At 47.3% G+C, this 18,826-nt stretch overlaps 2 protein-coding genes across 2 annotated transcripts in view; both read right to left on the reverse strand.

Moving 5' to 3' along the window:
* The window catches only part of PSMD1 (proteasome 26S subunit, non-ATPase 1), a 65,668-nt gene extending 56,686 nt beyond the window's left edge, over positions 1–8,982 (reverse strand). The window contains exons 1-8 of the mRNA XM_058031035.1: positions 8,836–8,982; positions 6,794–6,837; positions 5,729–5,802; positions 5,313–5,482; positions 4,268–4,473; positions 2,898–3,041; positions 1,929–2,155; positions 464–527 (exon numbers count right to left, since the gene is read on the reverse strand). Of these exons, the coding sequence (XP_057887018.1) occupies positions 464–527; positions 1,929–2,155; positions 2,898–3,041; positions 4,268–4,473; positions 5,313–5,482; positions 5,729–5,802; positions 6,794–6,837; positions 8,836–8,851 (945 nt within the window). The 5' untranslated portion in view covers positions 8,852–8,982. The remainder of the gene's footprint in view (positions 1–463; positions 528–1,928; positions 2,156–2,897; positions 3,042–4,267; positions 4,474–5,312; positions 5,483–5,728; positions 5,803–6,793; positions 6,838–8,835) is intronic.
* A 2,924-nt stretch (positions 8,983–11,906) lies between these two features.
* On the reverse strand, positions 11,907–16,280 carry C10H2orf72 (chromosome 10 C2orf72 homolog). The gene is made up of 3 exons (XM_058031398.1): positions 15,743–16,280; positions 13,214–13,330; positions 11,907–11,998 (listed from the first exon to the last, which is right to left on the reverse strand). Exons 1-3 carry the CDS (start codon positions 16,278–16,280, stop codon positions 11,907–11,909), a joined length of 747 nt encoding a protein of 248 aa, XP_057887381.1.
* Between the last annotated feature and the right edge of the window lie 2,546 nt (positions 16,281–18,826).

Below are 18,826 nucleotides of genomic sequence, written 5' to 3' on the forward strand. Positions count from 1 at the left end.
TCAATCCCTTTTGTTTTCTGTGTGAAATATAACTGGAAGGAAATGCTTCTGTTTGCCCTTAATTAATTTTTAAATGATATGCAAGGATCTTTCAAATATTCCCAAGTTTTGTTTGCAAATATTTACCATGGGGAAAAAGAAGAAAACCAAAAAACCAACTTGTCTTGGGTTTTACCTTCCTCTCTGGTAACACTCCTTGTCTGCAGCACTGGAAATGTCAAAACTGCATTACTATTCTACATGCTGAAATGCAATTGTATGTGCATGTCAGAAGTGAACTCACTTCTTCCAATAATTGACAAAAGAAACTAAACAAAAAAATTCCAACCAACTAGCACAGCAACACAGCACCATGCAGGCCTAAAGTAACTTCACACCTTCAAGCCAAACCAATTTAGAAATCCTAGACATCCACAGAGAACACATAAGAAAAACTAAGGTCTGTTTCAGAAATAGCACTCACAATTTCTGCAGACCTCCCTGCTGCACAAGTGCTTCCTGGTTTCTCTTCTGCTTCCATAGCATCACTGAAATAAAATAGAAAAGAAAAATGCATCGCTTGCAACAAGTCAGGAACTGTAATTATGGCTGAACATTGTCCTGAAGGAGCAGTCTAGGATTTGGAGATGATGACTGGAAAAGAGGACTTTGATAGAACAAGGGCTGACTATCTGGAGCTTACTGCTGAGCAGAAAACTCCCCCTCCACTCAATTTTGAACTTGAAGACAAAGGCCTGGAAAAACCCTATTCTCTTATTCCACCTATAGAGACAAAAAATGAAGATGCTTGTAGGGAAGGAACAGACACAGGTGAGAAAACAAGGTCAACAAACAAGGCATCAAGGATAATTATATCCTCCCCTAGAAGCCTTGTGTTTGTCACTATTAGCATGGATCCTAGAGTGTTGACAAGGAAATTAAACATATTAAGCTGTTGTTAGCACCTTGTTCTAATGCTTCACAGGCTGACATAAATTACTCTGTGTCTTTCTTTTTATTTCACTGGCAAAAAAGAGAGGAAGAGGAAAATGCTTGCCGTGCCTGTGTCACTTTATACTTTAAAGTATAAAGCATTTATACTTTATTCAAAAGTATAAATACTCAGCTCCACAGTTGGATAAATCCCTATATTCAACCAGCCTGGATCCAGGTGGGATTCCCCACCACACACTATCAAAGAGTGCTGGGAGCAGGTTGTGCACAGACATGAGAGCTCTGGTGAAAGTACCAGGAAGCATTCTATGGTGATTACACAGCAGGTGGAGAACAAACTTCTTCCATGCTGCCCCTGAGCTGGGCAGCAACCTGGGCAGCAACCTGGCCAGTTCTCCTGTAAGTCACCAATAGAAGAAATAAAGATGATAGAATGGTTAGGGCCAACTTGGATTTTTCTTAACAGCAGCTTCCTGCAGTTAAAATTTGTGATACTGACCACATTTTTAAAAACTCAAAGTAGATTTGAAGTAGCTCTTCTGAACTGCAAGTACAAAAGGGTCTGTTGACACCTCAGTACCATTTGAGCTCACTCTTCCCATAAGCTGTTATGTGAAACCAAACTTGCACATAGCTGTCATGAGCTTTTTCCCTGAACTCCCCCCTTTCCTTAGCTCTGCAAGTTGCTGCCAAGACCACAGAGAATCAGCATTCCCAAGCAACTCATGCTGCAGCTTAATGAATTACTGCTCATTACTGAACCCCAGTATAACAGCTCTGTGCTTATCTCAACTGCAAAGAAAAATCCTCTTAAAAACCAGTAGATTTTGGTAATACACAATTTTGTTTTGAGCAAATAGCACATCTTGCCTATACTTAATTAAAGGAGAGTAACTTAATAACTTGTAAAAAGCTTCCATACATGGAATATGAGGCTGCCTTAGAGCAGCACTGGAGCCAAAGAACTCCACCACCTCTCCAGTCAATCTCCTCACCTGTCTTTCTCTGATCCAGGGACAGTGCCAGTGTTGGTGGACCCAGGCACAGAGGCAATGGGAGTTCCAACCGTGCGCAGATTCTGGATGACAGAAGACAGGAACTGCTGGCTCGCGCTTTCATACAGGTCAAAGCAAATTTGGTAGGCCATGAGAAGGTTATCATCCTTCACCAATTTTTCCAAGATGTCACTCACAGCCTGTGGGTCATCCAGGAATATCAGGCACTGAGCAGGAGAAAGGGAAGAACAGAAAAAGAATTAGGAGAAGACATTAGATACCTCAGAATGAGAAAGCAGAACTACCCAAGGCTGCACTCCAATTCCCTCATTTGCTGCTCCACAGAACACTCTCTGCAAAGAAAGAAAACTTTCCTCTCTTTCAGTGAAGACAATAGAAAACTCAGGAGAGTTTTCACAGAAAAACAAGACTTGTCCTACTGGACACAGAAATTCAAAAGCACATTGAAGAAGCACCAGTCATTCTGTAGGGATGTCTCAGCTGAAATGAAACAGGCATAATACTGAGTCATGTGTACATGGCATACCAAGACTGGCAAAGATCTGAGAACATCTGAGTAACTTCACAACTGGTTGTCTAAACACTTTCAGACAATGGCTTACCAAAAAAACAAAGCACTGGAAATGTTCTTGTGCAGAATAAATAAAATTCCAAGCTGTGAACCTACCATGTGATACTCCCTACATAGGCTTAAAATATTCTGTCAGAGTTGTCTGTACCCTTAAACTGCCTTTGAGTGGACTTCTTTCTCTATAAATTGACCAAATATGTAATCTTTACATCTCTTTTTCAAGTTGGTCTCACTCTGATATATGTTAGAAGGACGCAACCAGGAAAATATATTTCATTTAACTGAATAAAAGACAGAGAACAGGTAGATGTCATGCCAAATATACCTACAGAAGTACAACTTTTTATTATCCTTAAAGATGACTTTAAAAAGTTTACCTGGCACACATTGATGAAGTCTGGTTTCTCCAGATTCATGTAGATTTTAACTAGAACTCTCAAGACTTTGTTACGAAACTGTTTATTCTGCATCAAAGACATACAGAGCTTCAAGCTGTAGGCCAGCATCCCAGGAACATCATTCTAAAATAAAATTCAGGGATATCAAACATCAGACTGACAAGAAGGATTTAGAGAGGAAAATAAAGCAACATTTTTTCTATTTTAAAAAGCAGACCAAATGTGCATATATATCTTCAGTTTCCTTTCCTATTTTCAGGAAAGTTTATACACAGGTGTATTACAGTTTAAAGAAAAAACACTATCAAAATCATGCAGGACTAATATTTAATTCAGAAGTTAAAACATACAAAATATTAACTTAAAAGTACAATACCTATCTTCCCTTCACCCTTCTTGTTCAAACAATCAGTTTTGAATGCAGTGAAATTCACTGTACTAACATAAAATATTAGCAAAACAAACCATGCACCAAGAAAAGATCAAGTTTGAGAAGCTGATTTGGTTACTAGACCTCAGAAAGGTAATTCAAAATGAGGGATTTATAATGGGCAAGTTATTAATTGCATAGGACAACAAAGAGAATAATGAAAGCAAGATGGATGCCTTATGATTATCACTCATACACAGAAATGGGAAACATCCAAGCATACATAAAAGTTGTAAACTGAAAAGCTGTATAATTTAAAGGATTCAAGCTATATGTCTGGGATATGATTGAGATACTATAGCATAACAAAATTGCACACAACTGCTGAGCTGCTGCAGATGACTACAGGCCTGCTTATCTTACTGACACTAACAGTAACATGACTTACCTTAAAGCCTCAGTGAAAGATTTTAAAGCCAAGGTGCACTGTCTTTGAGTCAGGGCAGGCCAAGACTGCACAGAGTCACTGAAAATTACAGCAGCTCACCCACCTACTGGAGTTTTTTCTTTTGCTTGCCATTAATAATCACTTATCCAACCCTAAGGATTCCTTCCCATGGTGAATTACGGCAGTTGATAGACTGTATAGTAAATAAAAGGGCTGTTCTTACATTATACCAGCATTGTATCTCTGCCAGTAGCTGACAGGGAATACCTTAAAAAGAGGGCACATAGCCAAGCTTCCTGGGAATATTGTCCCATAAATTTGTGGCTCAAGGATTTCCTAAAGGTAGGGGGGATCTTCCTACATTTGACATTCCTGAGTGGCTCTGCTTGCCATGAACACCCCTGAGTTTAATCTTTTGTTCTCTTCATACAAAACAGGGCAAGTTCCACAGCAACATGGATGTTGCACTTGATTTCTGGATCCCTAGCTGGAAAAGCCCATCTACAGACACCTCCTGCCTCCTGCACATACCGACTCAAGGATGGTTTTCTCAAAGATGTCCAGCCTGCGTGTCTCCAGAGCGATGCCAATGGCCTGCTTGTACTTGTGGTCATCCAAGCAGCGCTGGAACATTTTGTTCACAATCCCCTCCAGCCTCTCATCCACGGGCTTCTTCTCCCCTTCCGGCAGCTCTGCGTTCTCCACACACTGCTTGGTATAGTGGTCGATGCATTTTGCTGAAGAGATATGAACAATTATGGGGGGAAAAGTCAAGTTCTCAGATTTTTGCAGTTTTGTGCAGGTGAAGAGACCAGCATGTGCATGAACATGCTCTAGCAGCAAGTACAGTATGGGAAATTACACATTTGTGTAGTTATATACAGATAACAGTGGAAAACACTTCTCTGATTTTAGTGCTGAAATCAAGTAGGTATTTTAAAAATTAAACCGAGAATATGATCTTTTCTCAGTTGTCATGTTAAATAAATGACAAATCAGCAGTGGGAGACTTCCTAGCTCCACTGCAAACACCAGCTGGGGAGACTGTAGGCCAGCCCAGATCCATCATATCCTGTAAAATATGATGTAAAAAGCAAGTGACTCCAGCAGATGAGATTTTTAAAAGGCATTCACATTATACCTGCAGTCAACTGCTGACTTGCCACCTTATTGTGGCAAGTCAGCAGTGAATAAAAACAACTGTCCCTCTCAATTAAGTGTCCAGCTACACTTAGCAGTCAATTATTTCCAAAGTCATGCTGAAATTGATAACATCAGCACACAAATGAGAGAAAGGACAATAAACAACCACAGCAATTTTCTTATTAGGAATTCACTATAGAATAAAGGTTAAGAATAGGAAAAGAACTCCAGAACTCCAAAGTCAGTTCCATTACAGAATCCCAAAACATAAGAAAGTACAAATAAACTGGTTAAAATTAACTACAGCATTGGTTTAAATGAACACAAAGACAGCCAGAAGAGTACAGAGAAAAAAGCTAAACTAAGTAAAATTTCAAAGTTACAGCAGCGTTGACAACACAAGAGCTTTTCCTTTGCAGCAACAGTTCCTTACCAATGATGGTCTCCACATATTCCGAGTTGTCGTTGACATTGAAGAGGTCACCAGCTCCCAGGGCATAGTTCAGGGATTCCTCAAAGGCTCCCAGGTGGTAAAACACTTTGGAAGCAACCAGAGCAGCAAACTGGCGGCTCCGAAAACCTTCATCTTCATAGAGAACTTCACTGCAGAGGAGGGAGAGAAGAGCATCAGCTCTGGGTGCTCACATCTCCTTAAGGCCACATGACTCAAGTACAAGCTTGACTGAACTTGCATCTTTGGGACCACAGCTCTAACTCCACAACCACACACATCAGAGCTTTCTAGGTAATATGGAGCTACATGTTATGTTAACCATTGTCAAGAAACCAGAATTACATCCACTTCATATCTCATGTTCTTTTTAAGCAGTATTAAGTGTCTTCTCTTACATTTTGTCCACTGACTCAGAGATTTCTGCCCAGAAGTCATTGACAACAGCATTCAACTTGTGAAGAGCAAACTCCTAAAAAAGAAAAAGGTAAAGTTATATCATATTAAAAATGCATTCACCACCTTTCCCCAGAAAAAATGAAGTACATTCTAGGATGAGTATCATCAACACTGACCCATTTCAACAGCAAATTCTATTTTAAAAGATCTTTGCAAGCATTCACTACTCTTTGCAAGTCCTTTGCAAACAAAGCTGTTCACATCATAGGTAAGAGAACTCTAGCATTCCTTTCCATGGCCTCTCTCTGATGAATGATTGGCTGATATGTCTGACAGACAAAATTGTGACAATCTTTGTGTAGCACATGGAATCATCCTGTGGCCTACAGCAGCCAACTCTATTTATCTATATGGACACAGTACTTCAGATGATAAACAAACCACAATCAGCCCACTTGTAGTCAGCTCGCAGCAAAATCAGGGATCATTCAGATCCAGTACTACCTATGTGTGTATCCAAGAAAAACAATTAGGGAATTACAAATATTGATAAGTGCATGTTCCATAACACATCATCATTCTGAGTGTTGGTGCTCTGTGAATTCATACCCTCTGTGCCCTGGAAAGTTTCTGTTGCTGTTTTCTTCTTGTTGTACTATTACTGTGATTTTTTTTCCAAATGAAAACTGTAACTGTGGTTTTGTTCTACCTTGGTTAAATTATTCTAAAAACCTGAGCTGCTCTTCAACTTTGTATTTTACATAGTCAAATGCAGCCTCTGGAACAATTTTAAGTAACAAAGCTCCATTACCACCAGAGAGAAGGGAGCTTTCATGAATAGAGATTTTTGCATTTGAAGCTCCTGCTAGATCCATGCTCCAAACAAGGAAGTTTTCAATGTGTTATCATTTATTTAAGCCCTTTCTTTTAGCTTCCAGGCTAGATACAATTTGGTGCCCACCTGCTGCTGTCCAACCAGAAATTACTGAGATCTGCTCCTTTTTGATTTTAAGCTCTCCACATAATCCATTTGCTGTTATTTGCTCTCAGATGTAAGAGCTTACCTTGAGCTGTGGCTCTTCCTCATCCAGAAGAGAGATAATTCCAGCTGCAAAACAAGATCATAGTTACTTTTGGTTTCTCTGTATCAGAAGTAAGCTTGTCATTTAGTTCAAAACCAACAGAATAGGAAAGAAGGCTGTCTCTGGAATACTGATTTTAAATCTCCAGTATAAAACTTCAAAGATCAGATTCAAGTTTGTATTAAATATAACATAAAATAGCTCAGAATTTATTAGTGAAAATGTACACTATTTATAAAAGGTGATCCTTCCTAGGGGAAAACAAAGAATTTTTCCATGCCAAGGAAACTGGCCTCATGGATAAGAGGAGATGTACCTCACAGCTTTATGCTTTTGACTGCTGATCCTGTCCCAGAACATTTGTACAGTTACAGAAATATTGTTTAACTGGCATGACTGAGAGGTTCACAGGAGCTAATGTGAAGAACAGGGATAGGTGGTTTCATTGCCAGACTGCAAAGATGCAACAGAAAGGGTTGGAATATGATCTGATCAAAGTCCAACACAATGCACTGCTTTCAATCTTTACTCTGTTGTACAGCTTGACAACTTCTTTAAATCTGAAAAAACACATGAAACTGGAAAGACCAGCAAGCCTTTGGAGGGCTGAACTGGGCTCCCAAAAGATCTTGACAAATCTAAAAGAAGCATGTGCAGGTCCAAACCAAAATGTACAAATATAGAATCTGAACAGTACAGAGGCTTATTTAAAATATGATCAATAATATCATTTGGCTGCAGTGGGAGGCAGAGAACCCAAACCTCACACAGATGTGTAAGTGAGAGCAGTTCTTGGCAGATCCATGGGGCACCTTCCCTTCCCTTGGCACCCACTGGGCAGAGCCTGTGCCCAGTGCTGGGCACCACGTCTGAGTCAGGAGCAAACCAGGGTGCTGGGAACAGGAGTTCTGGCAGGCAGCTCCTCAAGGGGGGCTGGAGGCTCCTCACTGGTTCCTCTACAGACACCTGGGAAGGGTGCAGCATTCAGGGCAGCTGCCAGCAGGAAGGCAGTAACACCAAACATTAGTGAAGCCTCAAAGAATGAGGTCTGATGATCTGAAAAGTTTTCTCACAAGAACACATTTATTCCTTTGCCTAATGAAGTTGCAGATCCTGCATTATCAGGTATTGTTCTTAAAGACCAGGTTAGACACATTCATCAGTAACAGGAACTGAAGGAACACCAACATGGCTCTTAGGCAAAGAAGGCAGATTCAGCAGCCATCCCACTTCCAGCTCCTCCCAGCTGTCTCCTGCATCTCTGCACCAAATGTTTGCTTTGGGTTTTTATTATTATTATTTAAAATAAGTCCCTGCATTTACTTGGTCTGTCAGGAGAACGCAATCTCACTCCTACACACCACCTACATACTCGCTGCCACATACCATTTTCACATTTTTAAAATGCCTCTAAAATTAATTCCTACTTCTCCTCAATAAAAATAAAGACTTCAACAAAGCAAAGGGTTCAGGAAGAGAAAGCTCCCCGGACGCTGTCACTCTCTGCACTGTTTTTCTCGCCAAGCCACAACCAGCCGCATGTTAATTCCAGGCCTGAGTATTTCTGGGAATACTTCCCGTGTTTTTTACACTATCAATTCCCACCGGCGGCACAAACACCGCGTAACATCCAACCCCTCACACGCTTCATTATCCCGCATCCTCGGACCGACCCTTCCTGTGCAAGGGGTTTGCGTTTCTGAACTCCCAACTCCTTCTTCCTCCCGCCCCTCTCACTCCCGCTGCGCTCCCGAGCGCGCTCCGCTCTCACACCCGAACTGCGCCGTTCGCCCCGAGCAGCGGAACCCCGGGAGACACCGGCGGGAGACGGACACGGCACCGGGCTGCAGGAGCCGCTCGTGCCGGACCGCCGGGCACCGGGGTGGGCTGCCTCTGCCGTCCGGGGCTGTTCGGGCCGAGGGAGCCCCGGGACGGGCGGCCCCGCGGAGCCGCGGCGGTGCTCAGTCACGGCCCTGACTCAGCGAAACTCCGGCGGACAACGCCGCCCCGCGCTGCTGCCTCACCGGCCGAGGTGATCATGGTGCCGCCCGGCTGCCCTCGGAAGGGAGGTCGGGGAGGTCCGAAGGGTCCGGGGGGGGTCGGGTCGGGTCCGGTCCGGCCCAACCGCGGTTCCGCCGCCGCCGCCGCTGCCCGGCCCGGAAGTGCAGCCAAGGGCCTCTTCCGGCGGCTCCGCGCTGCGCCGGGAGGGGTGCCCGTGCGATCGCCTGCGCGGGACGGCGGAGGAACAGGCAGGCAGGAGCGGGGCAGCCCTGCCACCGGGGGCCTCGTACCGCCCGCCGCCCCTCACGGACGCCCCGGCACCCTCGAGACTTCCCGGGGCTCCCTCACAGCCCCCACGGGCTCCCGCAGACCCTGCACCGCTGCCTGAGCGAGAGCTGCGAGCTCCCCACGGGCTCCCACAGACCCCGCACCGCTGCCTGAGCGAGAGCTGCGAGCTCCCCACGAGTGACCCCGCCGGTGCCCGCGTTTGTGCCGTGCCCAGAGCAGCGGCTGCTTCCCCCGCCGGGACAGGCCGGCCGCACCGGGCGGGCATCGTGAGGGGCACGGCGTGTCCCAGGGCAGTGCGAGGATCAGCGATTTTATCCCATGGGTTTAACGCGTGCCGGCCGCCTCTGCGGCACAAGACAGATGGGATACCCAGGCTGGGGGATTTGCGGCAGGGAAAGTTCAGCTCAGGAGCAGCGATGCTACACAAGGGACAGAAGTGCTCAGACCTCGGCAGCATTAATTTCTCCTTGATGCTACTGAATAGGAGGAAATACCCTGTGAAGGGCTTGAATTCCTTGAGGATGCATAATGGTGTCAGTTAGTGAAAGTTATTAAGGAAAGTTCCTAATGAAAGCTTATCAGACCCCTACCTAAAATGCCAAGGGAGGCTGCCCCGCTCTTGGACAACTGGGAAGAGGTCCAGCCTTCTCCATTGCCCCACCTGGGCTGCACTCAGTTCTGATCTTCTGCATTTCAGACACTGGGGTCACTTCCATTCCATCTCAATATCCATTTTTTTCAAGCCAAGATGAATACGAGTTAAGCTGTACATAATGCTACTTTAAGAATAACACTGGCAAACAGATAAGCACCTTCCAATTTGGAAATTAAGTGTCTTTATTCAACAAGCATGTAATAGTGCCCTTAAATTATTCAATCAATTAAACATGTAAAACTATCTGCTTACACCTCCAAGTGCACAGATAGTGAACAGAGAAAAGCTAAAAAAAAAAAGTAATTCAAGTCACTTTTATTCTTCGGTCAAAGAAAAATAATACTTTTGGTCAAATATATTCTCACTCACACCCCCTAAGGCCCAGGCAGTTCATCCACTTTCACCAGTCTCTCGCAGGGATAAACTTGCATTATTTACCTAAAAATTACCAGTAAATAAATCCAGTGGATTTGCAGCACCAAGGGAGGTTTAACTGCCAGTCTGTGCTCTTGGGCCACCTCTTCACTGGAGAATGCTTAGCAGCAAAGGCTAAATGCTGCAAGAAAATAAAGATTGCTCCTGGTGAGTCCTGCTTGACCCACCCAACCAAGAGCTTAACTGGGAAATACAGACCTGGGCTGTACAGGGATGGAGCAGGAGGGAACCTTGATCTCACCAAGATGCACTGAGTGCTCAGTGCTGAAATGTGGGGCTGGTAACACAGCCACCCACACCAAGTCACTTGGTTACATTTGTGTTTTGCACAGGTCCTAAGCACAGAAATCCTGCAGGCTGGAAGGAGAATGGGTCAGTGCCCTCTGTGCAGAGCAGCATCCCCTGCTCCAGGTAAGAGCTAGAGGGATGCCAAAGGCAGAGTACTGGAGGTCAGAGCTGACAGGACTCCAGAAACTTCTGCTGCCAGTGGGGGAAAAAGGAGCCAGAGAGAGAGAGAGAGGACAGACATGCACAGAGGATGCATTTTGGCAACTAACCCAAAGTAGACGTAGGCAGGTTGAAATTTCTGATCTGAGCTAAAGGAAACTCCTAAAGGAAAGCCAGCCCCAAGCTTGTGCTCAAAATAAAACAAGACCTCTTTTATGTTGCATAAAGAATTTAAAAGATATTCTTAGCATTAGAGTAATATGCCTTGTAAACCAAGGACTTCTAGTTTGTGGTGTGGCCCCACAGGCTACAGGCAACCCTTTGGAACTACTTAAATAGATAATTTTTATATTTTTGTGTTTATTTATTAAACAGCCACCTCTTGTGCTGCAGGCCACCTCCAAGATGTGCCACCATGCCTGTGGAGATCTCCCAGGTAAGGTGGCCCTCTCCTGTAGCCCCACCTAGCAGCAGCCACCCCTTAGTGCCCACCTGCCACCCTCCAACCCAGGCATCCCTCAGCCTATGAGCACCAGGACAGGCCAGAGGGACAGATCCTGCTCCAAAGCCCACTCTGATCTAGGTGCCAGTACATCAGTAAATATCCTTCATGTTACTCCTGCCCCTCAAGCTGGGCTGTTATTGCTTTATTTATGTTACACTGTTACATTCAAGCCTTTTCAGTAGCTGGTAGATCCCAGAGCTTACACTTAGTCCCACTGCAGTCTCCAAGCCACTGGTGTTACTTGGTGTGGGTTTTTTTTGTTTTTTTGTTTTTTTTTTTTTTTTTTGTTCTGTTTTGGTTTGATTTGGTTTTTGATCACAAAGAGGGTGGGAACTTCCAAGCACCAATAAAGTAGGAAAACAAGGCAGCAGAATCAGTCTGCAAGGGAGGCCAGCCCCAGCAACCTCAGCAGGGAACTTTGCTCAGAATTAGAAAACATTTCTCATTCTTCAAACAGGTGGCTGCATTTCACACTCAAAGTCCCCAAGTCATATTGCCCAGGATGTGGTGTTCATCCCAAAGGGCTTCTCAGTAGCCCAGTGTCCAGCAGCAGCTCCAAGTGCCCCTGGGCAGCAGGGAATGGCTCTCTGGCACAGACCCTCTGTGCTGGTGGCAGCTAAAAAAACCCTGATGAGTTCAGCCAAGCAGCTTTTCCCTGGAGCTGTGGGTCCTTGGAAGAGAGGGCCTGCACCAGCTCCTGCTCCCATTGCTCCAAATCCACTGGGCAGGTCTGGGATGTGGACTCTCTTGGATGCCCAGCAGCTCTAGGTGCCTGTGCCTCCAGCAGCTTCTTCACAGGTTCCATTGGGGGAAAGGCTGGCCAGAGCCACTTCTTCCTCTGAGTCCTGCAGGTCATCTGCAGGGAGCAGAGAGAGGTCAAGGCAGACCTGAATGGAAAACCCCTCTTCCCAGAAAATGCAGCTCAAGATGAAAAAAAAGCATGGGCTGAAACAATTGATATATACTCACAACCTAAGCACAGCTGTTTTTTTCATTTTGTTTTACAAATTTAACATTGCTTCAGCAAATAGAGCAAAGGAGCACAGGGCCTGGCTCCTGGCCTCCTGAAGTCTGAGCAATCTCAAAATAAGTTGCATGGCCACAGGGTGTTGCCTGCCTGGCACTGACAGCAAGATCAGACACTTCCATTTTCTGACCATGGAGAGTGGGTCTCACAAGCCTCATATGTCTCACATGTCTCAAAGCTCCATAAACTGGGCATTCATTTCAATTGTTTTGTCTGACTCTTATGTTCTTTAAGTATTTTATATATTTAAGAGGCATTTGGACAAGGCCCTTAATAACATCCTTTGAAATCTGGTGAGCCCTGAAGTGGTCAGACAGTTGGGCTAGATGATTATTGTAGGTCCCTTTCAAGTGAAAATATAACATTCTATTCTAGTCTAGTCTTTCTTTTTACAGTGAAGGAACTTTCCCTCCTCTTTGTGCTTCATAGTACAACCTGGATCTCCACAGCACAAGCCTTGTAGCCTCCTGCATGAGGCCCTCCTGCAGAAATGAAGTCACTGCTGGGAAGTGCAAGCCAAAGTGCCAGCCATGCACAAAGGCTGAATGCTATGCTGTGTGCTACCTGAACAATTTCCTTTAGGATCAGGGAGCCCACGGCTGACTGCCCTCTCCCTTCTCTCTGCCAGCCCTAAAAGCAAATGTTTTGGGAGCACTCCTTCCACCCATGTTTGCAGAAAACATCACACAATATCAGGGTGCTTCCAATTCATTGATTAGACAGAGTAGTTCTGCTTCCAGACATTCAAACAAGATGCAGCTGAGTTCAGCAATGCTTTCAGGGGTGTATTTGGGCCCCAGACTCAGTGTGATTTTGTTTAGACAAGCAAAAGGTCAGAAAACAAGGAAATGACAACAAAGCAGACATATGTGCTGGTTGTCTTCAGGTTTGGGCTAAACCACAGCCAGGGAAGCAAGGTCAACTGCAGAGCTGGAAGTAGCTGGAAGAGGCTACCAGCAAGGGGCTTGGGCACCAGAACCACCAGGGAATCATGAGGAGCTTCTGACAATCACAACAGAGTACAAGGGAGGGAGCTGGGCATACCTTCATGAATGTTGTTTTCAGCTTTTGCTTTGTAATCTTTTCTCCAGCTCCTCTGGTTCCAAGAAACGCACTGCAGGAAGGATGGCAGCCTCCACCTCTCCCTGTCTTTCATGTCTTCTGAATAAACCAGAGAAGATGAGTTCAGACTGGCAGCAGGTCAGCCCTGCTGCTTCTTCACATCTCCCTCCATGAGCCTCGCAACAAAACTAGGCCCAAAACCAGGTCCATAAAGCCCACCACTGGAAAGCACAGAGGAAATCCCTTATTTTTGACTGAAACCTCTCTTCTACCCTGGAAATTTGTCCCTGATGTCAGTTTGTACTTTGCCACCTTGCTGCCAAAACCAGTCTGGATGTGGCAGCCAAGAGTGAGCAGGAAACCTGGCAGCAGCTCAGCTGGCACACATGGTGAGGCTGGGGACTGACAGCCACAGTTAGAGAATTCCCACAGAAGGAAGTTTTCCTTTTGCATTGTCACACAGCTTCTACCACATCAACCTGTTTACTGCTCCCTGCTTTATTAAGCAATTCCTCCCTCCCATGGAGACCTGCTGGACCCTGGGTCTTGCAGCAGCTGAAACTGTTTACAAATTGCAGGGAGCATGTAGTCAATGTATGGTAATTTTTCTAGAAGACAACAAGGTTACTACAGACTTTCCAACCATTTTAGTAAAACACTACAGCAGCCTGTAAAATACTACAGCAGCATAATTTTATATGATCTCCAACAGCAGCAGTTCAGTATTCTCATTGAAATATCATCCAGCCTGTCACCTCCTAACCAGATAACAAATGATAAACCACTTCAGTGTCCTTCACTTTATTGAGCCATTACAACACTAAAGGGCTCGGTGTCTTTCTGGCAGTCAACAAACAAAAAACTCCAGTGCACAGCCTGGGGTGCACTGCCTGAAGTGTTCAACTGCTCTTTGGAGGCACAGCTACGCTTGGGATCCCTCTGTCCAGGTGGAGATTTTGGAAGGCAAAGCTCACAGAAGCATGGAAAAGGAGTTATCCCTGCCTAAGGTTGAAGCCTGAAGGTGATGAGTGTCCTCATTACACACACTGGGGCACTTACATGACTCAGAGCACCAGGCAGAGCATCAGAAGTGAGTGAGCACACACAAACAGGCTATAACACCCAATCCAGCTCCTGCTCCTCGTTCTCCACAGCCAGCCACAAAAATACATATACTGAGCCAAGCACCAGCAAAGTGCCAAGGCAGAAAAAGGTATGCAGGGATGTTTTTCTGCCTCTGCAGCTGCTGTCCTACCAGACTGCTGCAACCAGAACTGGAGGATTCACAGATGTCTGGGAGCACACCAGAAATTCTTGCAGCAGGAACAACGTGAGGAAGACAAAAGCATATGAAAGGAGAGAAGCTGGAAAGAGCTGTGGGCCTCAGTAGAGAGGTGGCAGAGGACAGCCCTGTGCCCTCAGCACCAGCCACCTCAAAGCTCCTCAACATTCAGGTCCAGGCTTCTGGGCTGAGCTGATAGAAAGAAGCACCTGCACTGCAGCAAATCATCCCCATGTCCCAGGGATCCCAGGAGACCCTGTCAACCCTGTGGTGCTGAGGGCAAGAGGCAGGATCCCTCAAGGTAAAGCCAGCAAAACACCCAAGCCCCTGGAAATCCTGGGCAGCAAGGTAAAAGTGGGAAAAAATGAAAGAAGGGAGGAGCAAAGGGAAAAAGCCCAAGACAAACAGTGCCAAAGATTAAAGTGTTTTATGTGGCAGCTGCAAGAGCAGAGCCTGCCCAGCTGCCCATCACCCTTCACTGACACACAAACCCAACTCCCCTTCCACCCCAGGGCAAATGCTGCTCCTCAGGCCTGGCTGACACCCAGCTTTCATCCTGACATATTGTTCTACATGCAAACAACAACTTGCTTTTGTTACTTATTCATTATGCAAAATCAGCGCAAGCATCTTCCTCCTGCAGGAAGGTCAGGTTCTGCCTGCACCCTGTGGCACAGGCCACATCCCAGTCCTGCTTCCCCCAAAACCACACATCCAGTAAGCATGGAAACATTGTGTTCATGGATGGCCACAAATGGCAGCTGACAGCCATGACAATCCCTGTTATCCATGAGTTGCTCTAGTGTTTCCCAAACTGCTGGGAAGTTTGTCTGCCCTGGCTGCCAGGTCTGGGAACCACACCAGAAAGAGGCAGATCCCACTGGAAAGGCTCTGATCCCACCAGCATGAAAAAGATTGCATTGGGAAAAGGCGGATCCGATTTTGTGTGTGTGTAAAAATCCCATCAGTAGTGAGTGGTCCAATTCCAATGGGAAAAGCCAGATCTCATTGGGTCAGAGGAAGCTCCCAGCAGGAATTGTTAGATCCTAATGTTAAAAACCTGACCGCATTGTAGGGGAGATCCCATGAGGAGAGATCAGAACCCATTAGGATGGGGTAGATCCCACTGAGAAGGGGAAGATCCCACAGGAAAACAGAGCAAATCCCACTGTAAAAACCGGGCCCCGGGTGAGGGAGGGAGGAAGGAAGGGGTCTCCCGACCCTGGTACCTGCGGGGTGCTGCAGGGCAGCCCGCAGAGCGCGGCAGGCGGCGGCACGGCAATCGCCGGGGCTGCCCGGGCTGTACCGGGCCGCCTGCACCGTGCCGGGCGCCGGGAAGTGCCGCCGCAGGGCCGCGTCCAGCACCGCCGCGTCCTCTCCGTCCCCGCCGGGCAGCAGGACCCCCACGACGGCGGGCGGCGGCCCCGCGGGCAGGCGGCCGCGCACGTCCCGCACCACCTCCCGCAGCCGAGTCCGCGCCCCGCGGTCCCGCGCCGCCCCGCCGCCGCACAGCACCAGCAGCAGCCGCGCTCCCAGCGCCCGGCCCCCGGCGCCCGGCGAGCGCCGCGCCCGGCACCCCGGCACCGGCCCCGGGCGCGCTGCACGCGGCGCCTCGTAGTCCAGGAGGTCGCGGGCGAAGGCGGCCAGGGCGGGCGCCGCCGGGGCCCCCTCCGCCACCTCGGCCACCTCGGCCACCAGCAGTACTGCCCGCCGGCCGCCCGCCCGCTCCACCAGCGTCCGCAGCTCCTGCAGGTCCGCCGCCGCCATCCCCCGCCCTGCTCCCTGTCCGGTCCGCATCCGCCTGTTCCCCGGCCCCGGCTCCGCACCGCCCACTGGCCCGCACCCGCCCCGGCACCCTGCACCAGCCCCGGCCCCGCGCAGAGCAACACCCCGGGGCAGCGGGGCGAGAGGGTATCAAGGATCCCCCCCGCTTCCAGCCCCGTCCCGGACCTGCGCAATCCAGCGGGGTGAACAGCCCCTGCCTGCTGCCCGGTGGGCACAGCAGAGAGGCTAGTAAAGAGCCCCAAACGACCAGACTCAGAACCCTTGCACAGGCTGGTCTTCTTGCCGATGAGGAGTTGATAAAATTCAGGCAAAAAACTGTGTTGTGGAGGGGCTTGAAATGTGAGAGGGGATGAGGAGAGGCCGTGATGGCTGCAAAATGGGACACACACTGAAAACTGCAGCTGTAACAGCTTGCAAATTGCAGAGAGCCTGTACTTAATGACAGAGGAGCAGCTGATCATGCAATCATGATCATCATCCCCAGGGTGTCCCCTATGGTGTGGCATCTCATACCCCAGAGCAGCAATAGGGTGGTCTCTCTGGCATCATGTGCACTATGCTGCTGCACAGCCTGGCCAGGCTATAGCCACCCCTGAAAACGATTCCTCCTTGGGAAACAATTATGCCCTCAAAGGACACACCCACCCCACTGCTCACAAGGGCATACCTCAGCTGCAGCCCCCACACCACATGCTGCATCTCTGAGTCCCTTCCCAAGCCAGAGCCCTTTGACTTCCCCTCTGCCACCTCCATGCAAAACAGAGCCTGCAGTCACAGGCCCACAAGCATCAACATCACTACATCCCATCAAAGCACTAATGTTTCCAGGGATGTGTGTGGAGCTTTAGTCAGGGCTTCAGTGCTGGCACTCGTTGCACAGATCTCTGCCATCCAACAGTGAATGAAAGCCATTGTGCCCAGCCCTGACACTTGCATGGGGAAGTTCCAATCCATGGCATGCAGTAAGTACTTCCCCTATGCCATATCAGAACAGGCTCCTCCAAACCAATAACGTCTTATCGCAAGAACCTGGGAAGGGATAAACAGCTCAAAGGTGTAAACGGTCACTTTGGCCAATTGCTCTCTGAGGAGTTTTGGAGCCAAACCATCTCTTGTGGGATGAGTGGAGGAGTCTCTGAGTGTACTGGGTGTGAAAGCAGAACCAAAATCCATGTGTCTGTCCTGGATTGGTGATTCCCAAACTGGGTGTTCAGATACACTCAGCCACAAATGTGGCTGAGCCATCGTGCCTGCTGCCTGTCCATACTCATGACCATGTGTCCCCAAAGCCAAGCAGATCAGGAGCCACAGTAGAAAGGATGCACCACAGGCTGATCCCCAGGCACAACAGCAGTGTGGCACCTCAGGAAGGTCACAATGTGGTACCAATTTTAATCCAAGGAAAATATTTTCCCCAGTACGGAAGGCTTAGCAAACACTGCCCCAGGCTAGTGTCATGGATGAGGGCTTCAAGAGAGACTTTCTGCCCTGGGTCCTAGCAAAAGTAATTTACTCATGGACAAATGCTGATAAGCAAATGGGACAGGGCAAAAAGAGGAAGGTAAAACAGAAAGATTAGGCTCCTCTTCCAAAGATCAGGGTCTCCAAGAGCCTGTGCCCCCATGCCAGTGTGGTAGCCCTGAGAGTAGCTGTCAACATGGGAGGGCTACAAAGTCAGACATAATTTAGTAGGCTGGTGTGGCCTTAGTGTTGCCCAGATTTTGTATTTACAAGGATTTTTTCATCTGTTCAGAAGACTGTTCATGGTCCCATGGACAAAAGTCCAGGGTATAATCAGCATTATGACTTGTGTCAGCAGCAGGAGGGGACAGGAACACTATGCTAGTCCCCAGAAGTCCTCATCTCTCTGGAAAACTGCCAAGAGATCCACAGAGTGTTTTCACTCCTCATGAGCTGCCAGCACAGCCTGTGGTGGGGTGGTACTGGTTAAGGACTGACTGATGTGCAGACTATTACAGCACGGCTCTCACAGAGCTCTTCCAGAGCAGCACTATGCCAGTGACTTGCCTAGAGATGCCAAGATGCCTCAGGCACTGGGAAGCTGACTTTCTAGTTAGCAATTCCCCACATTTATGAAGATAATTCTTGCAGAGAAGGTATATAAAAAATTGGAGTTTTCTTCCTAACTCAGGTACACCACTGGCTACTTCTCTGCAGTGGCCTCGATGTTCAAACTGCCAGCACAGCCACTAAAAACTAATATTTGGGACCACGTAGAGCTGTTCTTCATGGCCACTGCAATTCTTTAGTTTATGTTGGGTACACATGTAACACTGTCAGCACAGGCTGGTTGGAAAGGTGAATGTCACCCACAATACCCAAACAACCTTGTTTACATTTCTTTACTCATTAACAGGGGTAAGATCTAACACATACGACTCCCTTTGTGTTACTTAAAGAGGTACAACTCAAACAGTTCAGAGGCAGTCATGAGCTCAGCAGCATTTGTAGTCCTCCATAAAATGTCTTCAGAGCCCTGTCAGGAATCTGAGCAAGAATTCAGACAT

The sequence above is a fragment of the Melospiza georgiana genome, chromosome 10 (assembly GCF_028018845.1).
Source record: "Melospiza georgiana isolate bMelGeo1 chromosome 10, bMelGeo1.pri, whole genome shotgun sequence".
Taxonomy (NCBI): domain Eukaryota; kingdom Metazoa; phylum Chordata; class Aves; order Passeriformes; family Passerellidae; genus Melospiza; species Melospiza georgiana.

Excerpts from the sequence above, each read along its gene's own strand:
- C10H2orf72 (XM_058031398.1), bottom strand. The coding sequence starts at position 16,280 with ATGGCGGCGGCGGACCTGCAGGAGCTGCGGACGCTGGTGGAGCGGGCG. Across the intron at positions 13,331-15,742 it reads TGCCCTGCAGCACCCCGCAG|AAGACATGAAAGACAGGGAG; the intron begins GTACCAGGGTCG and ends TGGTTTATTCAG. Across the intron at positions 11,999-13,213 it reads TGAAAACAACATTCATGAAG|ATGACCTGCAGGACTCAGAG; the intron begins GTATGCCCAGCT and ends TGCTCCCTGCAG.